This window comes from Rattus norvegicus, chromosome 6 (assembly GCF_036323735.1).
Source record: "Rattus norvegicus strain BN/NHsdMcwi chromosome 6, GRCr8, whole genome shotgun sequence".
Taxonomy (NCBI): domain Eukaryota; kingdom Metazoa; phylum Chordata; class Mammalia; order Rodentia; family Muridae; genus Rattus; species Rattus norvegicus.
Window position 1 is genome coordinate 50,920,946 of NC_086024.1, and position 21,978 is coordinate 50,942,923.

Genomic DNA, 21,978 nt, shown 5'->3' on the forward strand with positions numbered 1-21,978 from the left:
CCACATGACTTCTGGACACACTCAGTCCCTTTATCAAAGTGGGTGCACCCAGAGTTTGCTGAACTACCAAGTAAGGAAAGGTCTCCCTCTCCTGTCTCTGCCCACACACTCCTTCCACTGTTTGCAGAATGAGTGGTATTTGCAAGCTGATACTGAAAACACCTGTTCAGATGTTTACCATGAGGATGTCTTCCTCCACACCATGACCTGAAAGTAAATTTAGTTATAACCACTTGATTTTTTACCTAAAACAAAAAATTCAAAAACAGACAACATAAAAAGAGGCATATATCCTCTTCCATAAATGGACCTGGAAACATTCGATATCCATGTGTAGAAAAATGAGTGCAAGGGTGACCCAAACCTTTGATCCCAACACTTGGGAGACAGGAGGGAGGTGGATCTCTGTGAGTTCAAGGCCAGCCTGGTCCACAAAACAAATCCAGGACAGCCAGAACTCGTATACAGAGAGATCCTACCTTACCAAAAGAAAAAAGAAAAAGAGAAGAAAAATAAAATTATCTCCATATCTCTCACCCTGAACAAAAATCAAATCCAAATGGATCAAAGACATCAATACAAGACCTAACACTGTTAGGGGAAAATATTTCACAACATGGAGATAAGGATAAATTTCTGAAAAGATCTCTATTAGTACAAAAAATAACCCTAGAATCACATGAAATTAAAAAGCTGCTGCTCAACAAAGGAAACAATCACCAGAATGAAGACAGACTTGGGGAAGGGAAAACGTTAACTATACATCAGATAAGAGATCAATGTCTAGAATATACAAAGAAAAAATGAACAAATAAAACCAAACCATCTAATCAGTGAATGGGCTGAACTGAATAGACAGATCCTGAAGAAGAAACACAGAGGGCCAATATCTGAAGTGATCTTCATCCTCAGCTCTCAGAGGAACGCAAATTAAGACTGCTTTGAGATCCCATCTTACCTGTTAGATTGTCTACGATCAAGAAAACAAGAGGTTGCAAACACAGTTTTTCAAAGAAAATATACCAATGACCAGTAAACACACAAGTTACCATTGTTAGTCACCAAGGGAATGCAAATCGAAAGGACAGTAAGACATCATTTTACACCCACCAGATGACAAGACACCAGGAGGGAACTGAAGGGGGCAAACACCTTATACATGGCTGCCATTTTGGAAATTTCTCAAATCCTCAAACACAGAGTTAGTATATGATCCAGAAATGTCAATTTTAGGTATAAGCTAAAGATAGAAATATCCACAGAGAAAGAGAGAGAGAGAGAGAGAGAGAGAGAGAGAGAGAGAGAGAGAGAGAGAAATATGTATAAGTTGGAGTTGGAGAGATAACTCAGTGGTTATGAGCACTGGTTACTCTTCCAGAGGACCTGAATTTTATTCTCAGCACCACAGAGTGGCTCACAACTCTATAACTCCAATTCCAGAGGATCTGATGCCTTTGTCTGGCCTCCATAGGCAAACAAGACATACAAGTAAATTCTTATAAGTCAGCACTAATAGCATACATAGTTCATCGTATCCAGCAGGTAGGAACAAATGTCTACCGATGAATGAACACATACAGAAATGGTTCTAACCATAAAATAGAATGTCATTTGGCAAAAAGAAATGAAGTGCCCATACATGACACAATCAAGATGATTCTTGAAAGCATCAATGCTAAGTAAAGGAAACCAGAGACAAAAGACCAATAAAACATGACTCTGCTTCTTTGGTGTGTAAAGGAGTCAAATCTCTGAGCACGATGCATATATTGATGCCTAGGTCTAGGGAAGGTGAAAGTCAATCTCTAGAGAAACAGAGCCCGGAGCCTTGTATGTACCAACCCAGTGCTCTGCCACTGCACTTCTTTCACAGTTAATAAAATGCCCTAACATTAACTGTGTTTCATTTATTTATTGCCTAGGCTTTAATTGTACACATCAAATGGGAGAGTCCTATGTTGTTATGACATATTGCACTAAAGCTCCCATGTAAGAAAAAATAAAATGGAGACTGGAGAGATGGGCTAGTGGTTTACAGCACTCGCTGCTCTGCGAGAGGACCAGAGTTCAGTTTGCAGCAGTCATGTGGAAGTTCGCAACTTCCTGTAACTCCAGCTCCAAGAGATCTGACCCCTTCTCCTGAACCCTGCGGGCACCTGTGCTCACACATGCACATACATACTCAGAGATACACACGCACAGGAAAAATTAAAGTAGACTCATACTTATGCTACAGCTGTTAGCATACTTTTGAAATAAAAGTCAGTAGGAACCTGCAGTGGAGAGAGCTGGTCCTGAGGACGTGAGAGTAGATCTATTCGTGCCCCATCACTGGCTGTAGATTTCAGGGGAGAGGATCCTGTGCCTTGCTCTAGCAGCACAGTGGAGTTGACCCTGGGGGCAGGGGCGTGGGTCAGCCAGCACTGAAGGCATGAGAGCAGAGCAGGACAGCTGGTCCTGCCTCCTACCAATGGTGGCATTGGGTGGCCTAGCTAGAGCAGTGCTGGAGAGATTGTCCTGGTTTTCCAGATAAGGGAGAGCTGGCAGCCTGAACCACTCAGCTAGCACCTAGGCCCAGACAAAGGCTCTGAGTTGGCCCAACCCCAAATCTATATCATCTACAAAGAGTTGAGACACGTGGAAGGCCAGTCCTGCTGATCCAAAGCAGCAAGACCTCCATGATACAGGGCAACACCAAGATGAAAAGGAGGAGGCCCAGGGAAGATCCAATATTGATAGTGTCGCAGAAGCCAGAGATCTCAAACCAGAGATGACTCACTGTAATGAACACTTGGAAGTGAAGATGTGTGGAAAGAGGGACACGCTGTGGGACACACTGTGACACACTACAGTTTCCATAATGAGGTGTTTTCTATGCTTTGTTTTTTGGTGCGTGCATGCGTGTGTGTGTGTGTGTGTGTGTGTGTGTGTGTGTGTGTGTGTGTGTGTGTGTGTGTGTTTTGGGGGTTTTGCAAGGCTGAAGGGCATATATGAGGGGATGGGAAGATGAGTGGGACTGGGGTGCGTGGTGTGAAACTCACAAAGAATTGATTAAAAGGTTTTTGTCTTATCCACAAAAAAAATGGGGGGTAATCAGTAGGAGACATGGAATTCTAGCACAGCTCAGTTCCAACCCGTCTTAAGTTGATACATTTTTGCTTCTGGTTTTCCAGACAGGGTGTCTCTGTAACTCTGGCTCAGAGAACTCACTCTACAGACCAGTCTGGCCTCAGACTCAGAAATCCTCCTGTCTCTACCTCCCAAACAGTGGGGTTAAAGGTACCAGTCACCACCACCTAGCTAAACTGATACATTTCCATTAGCTACCCATTGGTGAGCAGAGTATCTTTTTCTTAAAGCACAAGAGAAATCACAATCCTAAAATACACCAAACTCAAACTGCCAGGAAAGGTGGCTTATTTTGTACTTCATGTAAGCATGACAATGTAAGAAAAGTCCCGCATGCCTGTCGAAGGTCCCGGTCACACATACCTGGGAATATGTTGAGTCTTATATGAGTCCATCTCTGCTGGGAATTAACAAAAAAATAGTTGTGGCTGGAGTCAGGGTCCCCTGGCTTAAGCTCCGACATGGGAACCAGGTAATCCCAGGAGTGTGATTTCAGCTAGTAATAAAATACAGAAATGTCAGCATTGGTTCTTGAGAACAGCAACCTCTTATCCTGTGCAAGCATTAAGGAAGGAGACTGTGGTCATTTTCGAATGACACAATGACACAATTTTAAAAAAAAAAAAGTAAACTTCCTCTTGGGGATTTTTTCCCCCTATACTGATAGCATAGGTTATGATGATGCTTGTAAACTGACCAGCTTTCCAATGCTGCTTTCTTGATTCTTAAAAGAACCAGAGCGGCAATGTGGGCATTCAGCTAAAAGCCCAGGCTTTAAGTCTGAGGAGACAATTGGCTGAAAGCTAGCTTCTCAAAAGGCTGGCTCAGTCACTGTTCCCAGGCAGCTGTAGATCAACACATCTGTAACAGCACAAATTAATTACCAGACAAACTTAACACAAGAAGAAGGTGCCAAGCTCAAGCCCCATTGTTTATCTTAAGTTCATCAGACACAAAGTTACTTCATCGAGTCACTGTGGGGGGTAAATGTGAAGGGTTTCCTAGTAGGGTCAGCAGCAGTGTGCAGCCACAGGCAGTGCCCAGTGACCCTTCAAGACTGTGGACAGCCAGGCCATTCACACAGAGGGAGATGAACCACTGAGCAAACCTCTGTACTGTCACACGGTATGGCTACAAGAGATACAGCATGCCAGGTGGTGCATCCCAGGCAACTGCCTCACATACCCAGGCCTGAAACAGTCTCTTTACAGTTCTGGCACAGAGAACCAGCCTCTTACCTCAGTAATGGCTACAAATTCCTCAGACGTCGCTGCAGCCCCCATCTTAACTCCTCTTGGTGGAATGTTTGTCACTGTATCTGAAGGCAAAACAACCACGCAGGATCAGGGTTGAGAAGCAAAGAGAACAAACACACACTCTCTCTCTCTCTCTCTCTCTCTCTCTCTCTCTCTCTCTCTCTCTCTCTCTCTCTCTCTCTCGGTGTGAGGCAACTGTCATCGATGTGACAGCCCCAACGACATCCTTGCTTTAGGCTCAGAATTACTGATTAGACTTTAGCATGCCACCTGGGGTCCCTCGCTGTGTAATTTACTAACTTACTTCAGAGTGCAGTGGAACACATTGCTACCACGTTTGCTCATCATTTCAGGTTAAGCCAAATCCCACAGATGGGTCACTTTTTTAGTTCAAAACATTGCAATGCTAGTTCCACAAGCTCTGCCACCACCCAAGTATCTGTCTCAGGCTCAGAATTTACCAGCTCAGAAGCAGGAGCACCCACTAACAGTCAGAGCAGTTCTGACTTGTCTCTTAGGTGTCACTGGCCATGTCTTGCTTGTGCAGTCCCATCTCTCAGATTGTCATTAACGTCCCCAGGAGCCTAGCCATCTGAGGAGAATAGGGCCAGCTCATCTATGTAATTTACAGGACAGCAGAACCTGTCGTGCCACTTTGTCAGCATCAATGTGTCCAGAGACACGAATTTATACTCACTAAAAATGTGTGCACACCCATATGACCATGAATTAACTAATTCAAATGTCTACAACAGATGACACAAATAAATTATGAAACCTGAATAATTTACAATATCCAGTTTTCCCAGGGGTAGAAAGAGGTCTTGCCTAAGAACCCCAGAGCTGCTGCACAATGGTGACCCCTAGATAGCTGGAAGTGGGCTGAAGCTTCTAGCCTATTCTAACCTTAGCTCTGGTTCCTCTGAGGTACAGCCCTAGAACCACCTTCCCCAGCAACAAGCTCAGCAAATGCCCACACACACAGAGGAAGCACAAGGAGGCTCGTCTGCAGACCCAAGCACTGTGGGGATGACGGCCGCTATCTTGGGCCAGCAAACATTGTTAAACTGAACATTACCTCAGGACAGCCCATCGGGACCCTAGTTCTAAGACATCATTGCAGCCCAGCAACCTCAGAGCAGTGGCACATTTGCTTTTTACAGAAAGATGAGCATCAGGCTGAGTTACAGGAGCCTCCCATCCCATAGTCCTCTCTGAGGTCAGTGGCTCCCACATACCTTCACTCAAGTTTGCTGCTTGAATTGACATTCGAGGAGCATAGTTCCCTGAGAAGTAAGAAATATCCACATCGATACCACGGATAATGCCCTGTATTCCCAGTTGGATCACACACCAGTCGTGACCTGTACAGAGGGACCACAGAAACACCTATAATGTTCAGTAGAAGACAAGAGCACCTGTGAGGTCCCATGGGGGATAGGGTGAGCACCAGAAGCTTCCACAGAGAGAACACCTGTGAAGTCCCATGGGAGATGACCAGAACACCTATGGGGCCCATAGGGGATAAGGAGAGCATCCTTGAAATCCCACTGGGAAATGATAGCAGCTATGAGGCCCCATCTTCCACCACAAAAGCACATGTTCAGGGTAATTCTCAAATGTGACCACCAAGGATCACCATGACCCACAGGGTCCCCAATTCTAATTTTTTTAAAATAGGATTCAGAGAGACCAACTCAATTCCCAAGCCTTTCCTTTCCCACTATTGTTCTAGGCAAATTATAGATCTCTCTAACACTCCTTTTTCCAATCCTAAACCAGGGAAAACATTCCCTTCGGAAAGCTTCAGTGCGGCCACCATACTATAGAATTCTTCCAGCCTGGATCTTCTGTAAGCCTACCCTCAACTATCTAGGGTTCCCTACAGCTTCTATTCCACCCAGGCCCCAGTATGCCACATACCTACTAAGCCTTCAAGACACTGGCTTCACAGAAGAGTCCACCACACCCACTCCAGAGCTTCACATAGTGCAGGCTCAAACTAGCAAGTTTTACCTCTGTTGAGGTAATTCAAGGATTACCTTAAGTTTCTGATCTTCCTGCCTCCTCCTCCCAGACTGGGATTATAGCTGTGCCCCACCACACATGGCTTATATGGTGCTAAGGGTCAACCCCAAGGCTTCCAGAAGGCTAGGCATGGTGGTTTGAGTGGAAAGTTTCTCCTATAGGCTCACGTATTTGAACATTTGGTTCCCAATTAGCAGTGATGTTTGGAGAGACATAGGAGGTGGGACCTTGCTAGGGGACTATGTCCCTGGAGACAGGCTTTGAGGGTTTGAAGCTACTTCTAGTTTCACTCTCTGTTTTGTGCATGCTGTTACAGATGCAACCTTTCAGCCTTCTCTTCCTCCATCCTGCTGCCCCTTGCTGCCATGCCTTCCCACCATGACAGACTCTAGCCCCCAGCGACTAAGCTCAAAACTAACTCTTTTCTATGAGTTTCCCTGGTCATATTATTTTATGGCAGCCATTGAAAAATTACTAATACACTAGGCAAGCTCTCTACCAGCTCAGCCTCATCCTCAGCCCAAGCAGTCATCAAGCACAGTGTGGGACAAACCCACTCCTTACCTGGAATTCTTTTGCGCCTGGTCTCCCATCCGTCCACCCATTTCCCAAACTCAGTGTATTCATTTTCCTTAAAACTCGGATTGTTGCTCTAAGAAGATGGACAAGGGATGTTAGCATTCATGAAGAGCTTGGATTACCAGCCTGCCAGGTTATGTCCCAAAGAGATAGAGAGAGACCAAACAAGGACTCACTAGAAATGTCTGCCCACCTTCATGCTCAGCTCTACCACCAAGCCAGTGGGTATCTCCATAGTTTGTATCGTCTGCAAACAGAACTCTTGTCTATGAACCCCAGTCCACAGAATGAGCCACTACCAGCAACAAAGGAGACCACACGCCGGTCCCGTGAATGCTGCCTGTCTGCTGTGCGTATGTGGGCACTGAGCAAATGGAATACTCCGAAGGCTATGAAAGATCATGAAAGGGGTCACCAGGCTGGGTCATGGGAGAGGCCGCTGGAAGCTTGGGGTCCGGATAGACCTGGAGACCTTGAGTTGTAGGCACTGTGCCACCATGATGGGACTCCTGGTGGCGACGATGCCACCTCAGACTCTTACAATGAACCACTGAGCAATAGGCTTCGTCCTTGAGAACCAGGATGACTACGCAGATTCAGTGCATTATGGCGACATCGAAATGACAAACGGACAACCTCTCACAGAGCGTTCCATGAGCTCCCAGCCAAGGGCCCGTGGGCCAGGCTCGCCCCTTGTACACCTGAGTTTCCTTCGTCGGTCAAAGGCAGATGATTTTAGTGCTGTCTCCCAATGAAGGCTACCACTGAAACTTATGCCAGGCTGCATAAGAAGTCCCCGTGCTTACTTAAGAGTTGGAAGCTGGCAATGTTTGCCTTTATTACGGATCATCCTTGATCTAATCATCTACAACATTCCAAAGTCCTCACACTCCAGGTTGGGATTGAGCAGGAAAAAGAAGCCTGTGGAAAGGGTGGTGGTTGCAAATTTGAATAAAGAACCTAAGCTGGTCCTGGGGCTCCCTCACAGCCCAGTGCCTGCTCTACAGTGAAGGGCACATAGTCAAATGTGATCCACTCAAACGTGCATGGACAGAGAGAGGGGACAGTGACAGCCACTCAGCAGTGAAGAGGGCAGCAGCCTGGGTCTGCAAGGACCATGGCGGATGCTCAGTCAGTGAAGAGAGCATAGTTCCAGAATGCCAGGTACTTAAGACATGAGAACATTAGAAACTACAAAAGCTTATTATACTTCTAGACACAATCGCTTTAAAGTATAAGATACATCAGACCTTTCTGCTATGGACTGAATGTTTACGCCCCAGATTCCCATCCCTGTGTCAAGGCCCCCACCCATGAACTGGGGTGACTAAGTGGGGACTTAGGAGTGAATTGGTCACAAAGGCAGAACATGTTATAGTTCGGGTATTAAATACTCCCAAAGGCTCAGGTATTAAACAAAGGCTTAACCCTCAGCTTTGCACATTATGAGGTGGTGCCTACAGAGAGGCCTTCTGGAGGTGTTTGTTGGAGGAGGTGCTGAAGCCCAGGCCCTTTCTCTTTTGTCCCTTGGCTGCCTTCAGGTGAGCAGGCCTCTACCTCACACTCACATCATGGTGCTCTGTGCTGCCACAGGCACAAAGCAACAGACCAAGAAGCCATGGGTGAACACTCTGAAGCCATGAGGCAGATAGAACCTTTCCTCTTTAAAAGCTGACTCCTCTCTCATACTCTGCCTACTCTCAGGGTAGGAAGCTGACTGGCCGAATTCTTCACAATTGGGCTGGGTCTCATAAGAAGAATTGAGCATTCTCTCTCTGTCCTGAACCTATAAGGACACAGTGATGTGACTCTGCCAGCCTCGATCCTAGATGTCCAGACTCCAAGCTGTAGGAACGTGCGTTGGCTGTGTACGTCTCTTGTGTGTGGTGCTCTGACAGCAAACACTGACAGAAACTACTGCTGGGTAGTGTCCATTCTGCCAAGGGGAGGGTGAGGAGTGGGCGAGGACCAATGAGAGAAAAGACCTTAACTTAATCACTTGCCTCCCTCTCTCCCCCTCCTCATTGCCCTCCCTCCCTCAAAAGGAGAAAAAAAATCACCAAGCATGATGGGGCACACCAATAATCCCGGCACATATGAGGCTGAGGCAGATGGACTGCCATAAGCTTGAATCCAACCTGGGCTACATAAAATCAATTCCAAGCCTGGGCTACAAGGGAGAGTTTCTGATTTAAAATAAATGAGTAGTAGTAGTAGTAGTAGTAGTAGTAGTAGTAGTAGTAGTAGTAGTAGTAGTAATTAATAATGGGGAAATGTAAAACCCATGCCTAATGTTTTAAATGTGACTATATATGCTCATGTGTGTTCATATGAGGGTATTATATGCATGTTCATGGGTGCACCAGAATGTAAAATAGAAGTAAGGGCCTGTCCTCACACTCCTACCCAAATCCACTGCTTGGGCTTCTCGGTGTGGCATGTAGCCTTCAGGCCTTGTGAGCTCCTAACACCGGCATGACCTCTGCATGAAGTCCCACTCATTCTCAAGGATGCTCCTGGAGTATGTATCTAGGAGAGCCACACGCTCTTATCCTGATGCCTTCATTCTATTCTCATTTTATTTCATTTTCTCCTGAGTAAAAAGTAAGTTGATATATGGACAGTGCCTTCAGAGTTAGGTGAGTCAACTTGCTCTGAGCTCAGCCAGGTCCTTCTCTGACACAGCAGCAGTCTCTAGGGACCTCTAACCAAGGCTGATGGCAATGCAGTCACACTTGCTGACATACTCCTAGGTTTCCAGAGTCAGACATCCATGTCTTCTTTAACCACCACACCTCCCCACACACCCATTTTTTTTTTAAACACAGATCTCTCACGAAACCTGGAGCTCACCAATTAAACTACAATGGCTGGCCAACAAGCCACAAAGACCCTACCTTCCCAGAGCCTGGATTATAGGTACACGCACCGCTGTGACTGATTTCTTTGCACACTCTGGGTATCCAAACTTGGCAAGTACCCTATCCACTGAGCCATCTCCCCAACTCTATCTGTCCACAGTTTAATTTTTATTTTTATTACTAATGGCGTGGTGTGTGTGTGTGTGTGTGTGTGTGTGTGTGTGTGTGTGTGTGTGTGTGAATGTAGTAGGGGTGTGCCGTGGCTTATGTGTAGAGTCAGAAAATAGCTTTCAGGAGTCAGTTCTCTGGTTCTATTGTGGGTTACGGGTATTGGACTCAGGTCCTCAGGCCTGTGAAGCAAGTCAACCCACTGGGCTACTCTTTAACCAAGAATGCCCTGCCCTTTGGAATCAGGCAGATGTTCCCAAATCTCAAGATGTTTTCTTCCAGCCCAGGGTATGGAATCCTCATGAATCAAAGGACATACTCAATGAGCTTTTCTCCTTTGTCAGCCTGGCCCCTCCCCTCCTCTCCAGGCTCCACCTGTCCCTGAGTGTCCCCTGGAGCTGGTGCTGATTTGGGTGTGTTTCCTGTAGCCTGATCCTTCCTGCCCAGTACACAACACAAGCTGCTGTCCCAGACAGGCCAGTGGGTTTCAGTGAAGTGCAGAGCTTCAGCTAGGGCCAATCACTGTCCACACAGGATGCCGGTAGCCATACCTTTATGAGATTTTCTGCAGGACCAAAAAAGTCATCTGTTGCAAACAAAACCTGAACAAAGAGAAGAAAATGGAGTCAAGATGAAATTACCATAAATTAAAACACACTTTATTCCACCCTCTAGCGAAACATTGGGAGATGCAGTAAAAAAGAGTGTGTGGAATGGCCTAAGGGAAGAGACAGTGGAGTTTCCCTTGCAATGCTTTATAAGCTTCTGGGTCTCAAGCCTGCCGCCTCCTGAGTCATTTCTTCCCATTCTTTCCTTCTGAATCCCTTCTACAGTCTGGATGGAAATGCTAATGTCTCACACTTGGAATGTAAATAAACCAGCGTCTTTCTGTCAGGCTCTTGGCTCTTATAAAGTTCTTAGAGAATTTCGTACAAGCATGTTCTGATCATATTCTCCCTCCCTCCCTCCCTCCCCCCTCCCTCCCTCCTTCTCTCTCTCCCTTCCTCCCCCTCCTTCCTTCTACTCTTCCCAGATCCACCCCTCCTTCCCTACCCACCAAGCTTGTGTGTCCTTTTTTAGCCTTGGGGTTCTTTTATAAAGAGCTCAGTGGGTGGAGCAGGGGGTGGGGTGGCTCAATGGTTAAGAGCACAGGAGAGCAAGCATGAGGAACTGAGCAAGAAAAGCCAGGCCTGGCCACACACATACACCTGTCGCCCCAGCACTGTAAGCAGGTGGGGACAGGAGGATCACTGGTATCCCTGGCCATCAGCCTAGCAAAAGAAAAAACAGCTCCAGGTTCAGTAAGAGATCTGTCTCAAGGCAAATGAGGTAGAGAAGGATAGAGGAAGAAATCCGATTTCCTCCTCTGGACTCTGGGCACACCTGTGGGCACACACTTTTGCACACAGACGCATGTCCACACATACATACAACACACACGAAACATAGACACATGTCCATATATACACACAACACACATGAAACACAGACACATGTCCGTCCATACAACACGTATTCGTGTGTGTGTGTGTGTGTGTGTGTGTGTGTGTGTGTGTGTGTGTGTGTGTGAGAGAGAGAGAGAGAGAGAGAGAGAGAGAGAGAGAGAGAGAGAGAGAGGTGGGGGAGGAAGGGAAGAAAAGAAAACAACGCTCACTGGGTCACACCTCAGCTTTGGAGGCCACCATTCTCCCTACAAATGGCTCCAGGAAGATGGTGCTGTAGCACGCTGTCCTGGTGATGTCCCCACTAAAGCAGCACACTTCTGAGTGAGACCAAGGACTGCCGCATTGCACACCAGTGAAGCACTTCCTCCCTGAGTAAAGCATACTGTGGACCGCTGGGTGAGAATGAACTAGCTAGCCGGGCACCTGCATTCCTCTAGCTCTGCTCCTTCACTGTTAGAGCAATGGGACCAGCTTCCTCCCACTCCTGCTGCCCTCCATACCCTGCTGTAATGGACTACATCCCCTGAAGTCCTCCCTGACATCATGGACAAACCAACCCCTCCTTCATTGCTTCTCGTCGGGTATTTTATCATAGCAATCAGAAAAGTAATGAATCAAAAAAATCAATACATAGAAGTAACACTGTTGCTATGACAACCATGACCATGTGGTTCATAGGCCTTTAGAACCTGTTTGAAGTAGGAATGTGGAAACTTTGGAAACTCTGTTCCATTCTAAAAATAAGAACACCACAGAGGGATAGTGAACTTTGCACAAGTGCAAAGCAAACATCACATAAAAAATAAAAGTAGGGGATGGGGAAAATGTCTCAGTGGGTGAGAGGCCTCACAATGGAAGCATAAAGGCTTAGCCCAAATCCTCAGCAAAAGCCAGGCATGGCCCATGGAGGCCTGCAACCCAGTGCAGGGGGTGGCTGCCAGAATATCTGGAAAGTGACGACCTCTAGGTTCAGTGAGAGAGCCTATCTCAAAGGACTAAGGTGAAAAGTGACAGGACACCTGGCATCATCCTCTGGCCTCAGTATATATACATTAACATACATGCAGTATAATATACACATACAAATGCACACATGCATGCATACACACATGCAATCACATAGGTTGTATACACACAACACATACATTATGTACATGTATGCACACACATGCACATACATGTACACGCATGCATGCATGTACATTTGCACACACATACACATGTACACTCACACACATACATTGTGTACATATGCACAAACATGTACATACACACATGTTCACATGCACACATATATCCACATCATATATATATATATATATATATATATATATATATATATATATATATATATTTCTGCCCTAGTCCAGATTTGCCCTGGATTCAGTTCATCTCTTCAGAACCTTGCCAGTGCTGGGCCTGACTATAATTCACTTTGGGTCAAAGTAGCCTGAGTGGGCCCCTCAGTGTTTGAACCTAACACGGACTTCCTGCCCTTGAGAGCCCGCTTACCTTTCCTCCCACGCACTCAGAGGCCAAATCAATCAGCTGGGTAAAGTCCAGAAATCTGGTCAGCTTTCCCTCCTTTGGAGTATCAGCCATGCTTCCTAGAGTTGAGAAGGGCAGGCCCAGCCAGAAAGCTTCAGAAGTGAGGAGGTCTCAAAAACCATGCCTGGAAGCCTTTGGAGGTGAGGCAACCAAGGGCTGGACTGTTCTTCACCTTGGTGAGAGTTAAGCAACCAAAACAGACAGGAAGTTAGAGACAGGTAAGAAGAAACACCACTTAACGTACAGATCCCAACTAGGTCTACACTAGGCCATGCTGTGTCTTGATTTCTGTCGTGGTCACCTTTCTATTACTGTGAAGAGACATTATGACCAAAGTGACTCCTGTAAAATAAAACACTTGATTAGGGCTTCCTGACAGTTTCAGAGGTTTGGTCCATTATCATCGTGACAGTGTGCAGGCAGACATGGTACTAGAGAAACCGATGAGAGCTCTACATCCAGATTCACAGGCAGCAGAGCGGAGGAAGCACATAATGGGTCAGGCTTAGGCTTTTGAAACTTCAAAGCCTACCCACAGTGACACATTTCCTTCAACAAAGCCACACCTACCCCAAAAAAGCCACGCCTCCTAATCCTTTTCAAGCAGTGCCACTCCCTGATGAGTCAGTGGTCAGGGGTGGGGTGTAGGGGAAGGGGATATTCTTCCTGTCATAACTTTGTGCATCTTGAGACATCATGACATAAACTTCTGTCACATGCTCCTGTGCCTTGGTCTGAGTGAGATCTGGAGGCAAACCAAATCTTAAACTGTTTCTGTCAGGTGTTACATTGTTGCCACAGTGGTACAAAGTCACTAATATGTTAATTTTATATGGTTTTCTCTGTTCTTACCAGGAGCAGAAAAGTGGGATCACAAGGATCACCCAATAGTTTAGGGTTAGAGAGATCCTTGGGCCCCTCCTCTTTGGACCCTCTCTCCATTTTACCATGTCTTCAAAATAAGGTACGAGTTAGGCTCCTTGTTTTCCTGGTGACATGAGTCCTCCAGGCCTATGGCCTGGTCTCTGGCCAAGGCAGCATCTGTCCAGCTGTGCATGGCTCGCACAGCAGGCACACCTCATTTGCACCTGCTGCCTGGTTGCTCTAGGGTATTATTAGAATGTTCTCAAAGACAATTAAAAGCAAGTTATTCTTTTTAAAAATTAATGCTTTCCTTTTAGGCAACTGTAGTAGCTTGAAGGAGAATGTACACACACACACACACACACACACACACACACACACACACACACACACACACACAGTGTCCCTGCAGAGTCACCAGCCGAAAGACACTCACTGCCTGCTCTTCAGTGTTCGCTCTCCACTCAGTCTCTAAATCCTGTGAACAGGGTACTCTTTGCCAAAACTCCCCCCTCCCGCTTCCTCTATCCCTCTCTTTCCAGGATCAGATGTAGCCCAGGCTGGCCTTATACTTACTATGTAGCCAAGGATAACCATGAACGTTTTATGCCAAGTGCTAGGATTGCAGTCTTGAACCACCATTCCTGTTTTGAGGTGCTGGGCACCAAACCCAGGGCTTCACGCACACATTGCCAAGTCCTCTATCAACTTAGCCATGTCGCCAGCCCTAAGCATTTCTTGCCTGAATTCCTATAATATTCGATAACTTCTGATTCCATCTAGTCCAGCTTCCCCTCACTGGCCAATGACCAGTCTATAGTGCTCGTCTCACTGGTTTTCCAGCTAAAAAGCATCTAATGAAACAGTCTTGGCTTGGAAACGTATACAGGTCCCCAGCATTCATCTCTCCTACTTCAGACTCAAGTTCACTTTTTGCTCATGCCTGGAACGTGCCTCGCCCTCCTTGGCATGGTCAAGGGTGTCTGGTGTTGGAAAGGTTTTTAAAGGCTTTGAGTGCTCGCGTCGGCAGCACGTATACTAAAATCGGAACAATACAGAGATTAGCATGGCCCCTGCGCAAGGATCACACGCTAATTCGTGAAGCGTTCCATATTAAAAAAAAAAAAAAAGGCTTTGAAAATCCATTAGTAAAGTCTGATGCTTGCTGAGGTCCTTAATAACAGGGAACTAGGATAATGGATGCTCTCCTGTAACACACGTGGAAATGATAGGCAGACGTATACCTCTGCAGTGTGCAGACTTACCTTGACACCCAGAACAGCAGTTACTTACCAGATGCCTGTGTGTTCTAGACATGTGACATGTTATAAATACAGTGAAGAAGCTGAATTTTAAATGATGCCGGATCGAATTTCAACGCTACATGAGTCATCTGGTTCCCACTGTGACATGTGACATCATGCTGGGTCCCTAGTCCCAGAAGCCCCCGCTGTTTAATGAGTATCTTGGCTTAAAGGCAGAGCAGAGAAGACAGTGGGAGTGGCCACAGAGGAAAGCGAAAGCTCGGCCTTTCTTACCACTTGTCCCCACAGTTGGGACTAGCAAGTTGCTTCTGGAGTTGAACATTCTTTTGAAACTTACCCCCACAGGGGGACACTGGTGAATTTTACAAGGGTCTGTTAGTTTTTCCTCTTTTCCTTTTTTTGGGCATTGGATTCCACGTAGCCCAGCCTGGCCTTAAAGGTACTATGTTGTAGAGGATAGTCCTAACTACTGGTCCTCCTGCCTCTCCTAGGATAGCAGGTGTCTGCTTGGTTATGTGGTGCTGGGATCGAACCCAGGGCTTTGTGAGCACCAGGTGAGCATTTTGCTAACAGAGCCATTCCAGCTCCCCCTTTGCTTTGCTTTTTCTCCATGAGACACATTACAAATATGCATGAGTAGCGGGACTCCCACTGCAAATGGAGCTTTGCCAGGGGATTGATGGAGACCTGAGTATTTCCCAGAAGTGACCATAAGGGTCTCTTAATGGCTTCTCCTCTCTAGGGAAGCTTGTAGGAGGGAGTAAGTGAGCAGATGACAAATCTCGGAGACGTGAGGGAGAGGAGAAATTCCTCCCTCTGTTTAATTTATTTCTGCCCATTTAAAACACATTTTAACAATAGCTTGGAGAATTTCTGCAGTGGCTTTTAGGGTGCTTTTTTTTCTGTATGCACACAATCACATACACTTGCACATGCATGCACATGCATACACATAATTACAAACGCACACACACGTGCACACACATGCATGTGCACACAGGGCAGTGAAGGGTGTGTCTGCAGAGGGTACTGTCTGCAGAGTGCAAGGCAGTGCTTTGCTCAGTACTACTTGCTGGATGGTTTCTCTATTCTGGTGGTGGATGTTTGTCTTTAGGAAGCCATGTTGTAGCCTAGGTGACAAGCATTAACTTATCAGAAAGGAAGTGTCCTACACTGAGAGGAGTGGGCAAGCACATCCAGAGAGATGGTTACAAACATAAGACCAGACCCAAGATCTGCCAGCCCTGGACTATTCACAGGGGAGAGGAGGGTTCCCGGGAAACACAACCTGATCCTTGAGCCCAAACTAAAGGCAGTTCACAAGGAATGTCCATGGGGGAGATTTCCATAAAAAAGAGGCAGATGCCCCAGGCCTTTTATCCAACCGCACTATGAGAGCATTTATACAACTTCTAGTATAAGTTTGAAACAGGTTAAGAAATGACACTCACACCAGAGCCCATGCAAGAAGCTGGAGACTTGCACTGTGGCAATTTTCCCAGATAACACAAGCAACAAGCCAACATGCCTGCCACACTTTGGTGTCAGGGTGATCCCTCTTTACAGTCCCACATGTGGGGGTTCCATCTGGTATGACTGATAAGCTCATGTGTCTGTGTTTATGATATGATTTGAGTATTTTCAGGTTATTTATTGGCACAAACGAATCATTTATCAGTTTGTGCATCCTGGCGCTCTGGCAGATGGTAGCCGTTAACTTAGGAAAGGTGTACAGTCCCTCTTTGTTGGCACTTACATTCAAAATGGAGTAACCCAGGCCAAGGTTATTGCTTGTTAAATGGAGCCTTTCTAGGCAAGGCTCAACCTCATATCCCATACAGTACAGAGTAAGCCAGAGCAGTCCCTGCCTGTCCTCAGCATCCCATGCTGGCACCAGGGTGGAGTGAACTCTGGTCAGGGCTAAGTGCTAAGCAGCGTGAGTGTTGCCGCTGCTGGATTCCCCACTTGGTGTGTCTCTTCGGATCACCTCTGAGCTTTTAAAGCCTCAGATCCCAAGCCCCACCCCACACACATACTCAGAATCCATAGGATGGCCCACTCAAGGCAATCCTGGCATGAATGTTGCAGGGACATCATCTGCTTTTCTACTGTGTGTTGGAGGCTCACAGAACAGAACTGGTGTCTGATATTATAAACCTGTCAAAATCCCAAGGCTGGGGAGACCCCAGGCCCTCCAAGGCTGGGGAGACCCCAGGCCCTCCAAGGCTGGGGAGACCCCAGGCCCTCCAAGGCTGGGGAGACCCCAGGCCCTCCAAGGCTGGGGAGACCCCAGGCCCTCCAAGGCTGGGGAGACCCCAGGCCCTGGAGGAAAACTATTTTGTTGTTTTGCCAATGAATAAGATGTGTCCATCAAATTGCCTTCTAGATCCTTTTGTCCACAGATTAACACTTTAGCCAAAAAGCTTCTTTTGCAGTGAGTGATGGGTTACTGAAGGTCCTAACTGGTCTGAGACAAGTGTCTACTGAGTGCACAGCCATGTCACCACCTCCAAGGCTCATGAAAGGGAGGGAAGAATTTAAGAGCAGAGAAAGGAGGGACGTAGGGCTGCTTCTGGCATAGCCCTTGCACTTATGAACTCACAGTAGCTGCACAGGAATGGACCCATCAACGTCCTGCCATAGAATGGGGATGGATTGTGAGTCCCCACCCTTCTCTGGGATTCTGTTAGATAGTCCATCGTTTCTGGGGTGGTGAGAGACATTTTCTTCAATTGTATGTATAGTCACTGGTATGGTGTCCATACACTTGTAAATAATTAACAAAATTCCCTGGAAAAAACAGAGAGAGAGAGACAGAGAGACAGACAGAGAAAGAGAGACAGAGAGACAGACAGAGAAAGAGACAGAGAGACAGACAGACAGACAGAGAAAGAGACAGAGAGAAAGACAAAGACACAGAGAGACAGAGAGACAGACAGACAGACAGACAGACAGAGACACAGAGACAGAGAGAGAGAGACAGAGAGAGACAGAGAAAGAGACAGAGAAAGAGACAGAGAGAGGAGAGAGGAGAAAGGAAGGCTGGTTGGTGAACATTGGAATTGGTGGGCTGAGAATCAATATCCCTCCCCAACTCTGTCACTGTACAGATGGGAAAACTGAAGCCCAAAATGGTGAGATGCTTTCTCAGGAGGCAGAGCCTTACCACCAAAGAACAATGGGAGCTGCTGAGGTTCTGGTATTAGATGACAAGGAATGCCCCTGGCCTGAGGGAACCCAAAGCATACATAGTCTGAAGAGCATTTGCCAGGAGTCCTCTCCCAGCCAGGCCACCAGGTGGCGCTGCTCACCACAGCATTCTTGGACCCTCCAGGGACCCTAAGCTCAAGATGAGCCCAGTCACCTGAGCCCCAGGGATTCATCAGGCTCTTGAACAAAGAATGCTGTCTACTTTGAATCTTTCATGTGCCCATTCACTTTTTTTTTTCTTTCAAAGAGTAACACGTTACCCAAAACTAGAGAAGAAAATGCAACATAGAGTCCTGAGCTTCCCTCACCCCAAGCCACAGCCACAGATGGCATGATGTTATTGCCACCAGAAAAATGTAGCACACGCCTTTAATCCCAGCACTCAAGAGGCAGAGGCAGGCGGATCTCTGATCTCAAAGTCAGCCTGGTCTACAAAGAGAGTTCTAGGACAGTCAGGGCTACACAGAGAAACCCTGTCTCAGAGTTGGTGTGGGTGTTATTACATTACAGATGGGATCTTTAAGATTTTTTACATTTATGTTTCATTTTCTTTTACCTCTGTCTATATAGAATGCCAAAAGGAAAAATAAACAAAAAAACTTTAAAAGACACTGGAATTTCTAAAAAAAAAATAAAAATAGGGCTGGAGAGATGGCTCAGAGGTTAAGAGCATTGACTGCTCTTTCAGAGGTCCTGAGTTCAAATCCCAGCAACCACATGGTGGCTCACAACCATCTGTAATGAGACCCGATGCCCTTTTCTGGTGTGTCTGAAGACAGCTACAGTGTGCTTAATAAATAAATAAATAAATCTTTAAAAAAAATAAATAAAAAAAATAAAAATAAACCTCAAAATTAACATTCACTCAGACTTCCCAACCAAGAAAAGTTGTTCCCAATCAAAATAAAAATCTTCAAACATGCAGAACTTCAGGATGCAGGTAGAGTTTCCAAACCTTGTCAGCTCCCTTAGCCAAAAAGCCCTCTTGCATGTTTGTCTAGGAGCACTGAAGCACTTCTGGACCTGGACCCCACTTGTTGAGGGCTGGCCTGTCCAAGGCTGGCCCTGAGGCTCTGATGTATAGAGAAGAAACACAGCCAATAGTAGCCTGGGGCAGGGCCTTGTGGAAGCTGTGGCTTTAGACCCTAAGAACCCAACTCTTCTCATTGTACCAGGCTATGAGATCAGTGCCCAGGCTGCTGTAGTCTCTCTCTGTAGTGTTCTAGAGATAAACCATGTTTCTCTTGTGCAATGTTGTTTGATTATCTTCCTGCTGACTTGGCCCCACTGTATGATAGTTTCTGCTGACTGTCCTATTTCTCCCCTGGAAAGGCCTCGTGATCCCGAAGTTATCTGTCTCCTTATCATCTGGTTCTCCCTCTGTGTCCCTCTCTGTCTCTCTCTGTCTCTCTCTCTCTCTCTCTCTCTCTCTCTCTCTCTCTCTCTCTCTCTCTCCCTCTACCTGTCACTAAAGACTGGCCCAGGTCACCCACTCATGCCCCAAGGAGTTAGTCATGTTATAATGGTTGGCAGAGGAGAAGGAGTCATATTCTTCAGTGTAACCACTGATGTTTCCCTTGCTCAAGAAAATAATACACACATTTCACAGGCACTCACACACACATAAACACACTTACACAGAGATACACATGCACCCTCATGTACTTGCACACATACATGCACACACACACATTCTCACACATACACTCACACACACATACGCATGCTCACTCAAATATACACACATACACATGCTTACTTACATGTGCACACACATGTACACATTCACACACATACTTGCATTCACAAAAACACACATATATACACATGTGCACACAAGTGTTCATGCCAACAATCTTAATTAAATGCATCAGCCATTTTTAAAGACATAAAAATAAGAGGGAGACTTATGGAGAAGTCGTTCAGTGGGAAGGAGGAGATGAAAGGATTCTGAGGTGAGGAATATGACCAATGAATGAATAAAAGAATCAGCTAAGGTCCGAGAGGAAGACATGAATAGTTCCTATAGCCCTTCCAAATTCTCACCCTTCTCCCTTCCCCGTCTCTTAGGAAAGCCCAAATATCAGACTACAGTGACCCTCCTTGACATCTGTTTAAATACCCTCCTTGACATCTGTTTAAATACCATGCTGCTGCTGAGGCCAGGAACCAGCTATCCCTAAGCCCAGCAGCATGCTGAAGTTGGTCCTGGTTGCTGCCCACGTACACTCCCAGCCATCAAAAGTAAGACACAGGCCAGTAACTAAGGCAATCACTGCTGAGGGGAGTGTTAGGCAGAGCATGATACATAGCAGTCTGGGAAGCTGGGGAGGGACTGCCCCCCTACATGTAGAGGAAGCTATCCTGGCCTGGAATCATCCCACATTAAAAAAGACATCTGGGGTGGGGGAAGGGGGGTTACTGTTAGGTTCTAGAGAAGCTTTGCCAGAAGAATGAACCTCAAGGTGAACTGAAGGACATTGTTCACTTGAGACAAAGCTTGAGAGAGCTGAGGCAGAGCCCAGGGAGTCACAGGCAACAGAGGAGAGTCCTGGCCATAGACCAGCAGGGCTGCATAGGTGTGGTAGTGTGTACCTGTGACCCCAACACTCAGCAAGCTGAGTTCAAGGCCAGCCTGCACTACGTAGTGAGTGATTGCCTCTGCTCTTACCTGTGCCTCTTTGAATCCATTAGAGCCCAAGGTTATATAACCTCCTAAACAAGGATGCAGATTGAGGACTGCATAGGGGTGGGGGTGGGGTATTTCTGCTCAAACAGTAGCATTGGGCTTGCTTCACTTTGTGCCCAGTGATGTTGCTGCTGCTGCTGCTACTGCTGTTGTTGCTGTTGTTGTTTGAGGCAGAGTCCCTTTGTCTCTGTTCCCAGCCTCAACTGGCCTGGAACTTATTTTGGAGACAGGCTGGCCATGAACTCACAGAGCTCTGCCTGCCTCAGCCTCCTGAGTGCTGGGATTAAAGGTGTGCACCACCAGGCCTGGCCCATGTTTAGATGTTTTTAAAGACAAAAGTCATATGACTTAAACTCCGGTAGGACAAAGACCAGAGCCAGAAGATGAAGTCTCCCTCAGTCCTTCTCAGCTGGGCCCTAGAACTCCATACTGATCATAGAGCCTCAGGTCACCTCCCTATTTTCCCCCAACCAAGGGTCTGGTGTTCTTGGAGACTGGACTTCATCCTCCCTTCTCCCACCTCATTCCCTTGGCAACATCAACATTAGGCATAACGAATTACTTGATGTGATAAACAGATCTCCAATCTCACCCGAGTCCAGATCCCAGTGTTTAGGATTGAATTTCTCACTCCCCACAGTCCAGGGCTTTGAACTGTGAACACCAGCAACAATAGAATTTATAGAGGACAGAGAGAACCATCCTCTGTGATGTCACAAGGGCTATAGGATATAGAGCTGAGGGAACAGCTTGTCCCTGGAGAGACCAAGGGATGATGGCTGGAGCAGGCCTGTTCCCTTCTGCATATGTAATCCTACCGATTACATATGGGGCCTTAAGCCAATCCTACCCTGCTCCCTGGCAATGGCTGAAACCCTCATGGTCCCACCCAGCTATGGCCTTGAATTCACATTGTATCTCTTCAAGGCATCTGTT

The 21,978-nt window shown here is 46.6% G+C and overlaps 1 protein-coding gene and 1 non-coding gene across 4 annotated transcripts in view; one reads left to right on the forward strand and one right to left on the reverse strand.

Moving 5' to 3' along the window:
- Positions 1–21,720, reverse strand: part of Allc (allantoicase) — a 35,091-nt gene extending 13,371 nt beyond the window's left edge. The window contains exons 1-7 of one of the 3 annotated variants that reach the window (XM_006239944.5): positions 21,605–21,720; positions 12,979–13,186; positions 10,573–10,623; positions 6,978–7,065; positions 5,624–5,749; positions 4,368–4,447; positions 3,493–3,625 (exon numbers count right to left, since the gene is read on the reverse strand). In XM_006239944.5, the coding sequence (XP_006240006.1) occupies positions 3,493–3,625; positions 4,368–4,447; positions 5,624–5,749; positions 6,978–7,065; positions 10,573–10,623; positions 12,979–13,068 (568 nt within the window). In that variant the 5' untranslated portion in view covers positions 13,069–13,186; positions 21,605–21,720. Of the gene's footprint in view, positions 1–3,492; positions 3,626–4,367; positions 4,448–5,623; positions 5,750–6,977; positions 7,066–10,572; positions 10,624–12,978; positions 13,187–21,604 lie in introns of those variants that run through there. The other 2 variants (NM_001013037.1, XM_039111788.2) reach the window with 2 other exon arrangements.
- Positions 14,893–14,996, forward strand: LOC120093293 (U6 spliceosomal RNA). The gene has a single exon (XR_005486401.1). It is a non-coding gene; the product is annotated as a U6 spliceosomal RNA (small nuclear RNA).
- Positions 21,721–21,978: the final 258 nt, after the last annotated feature.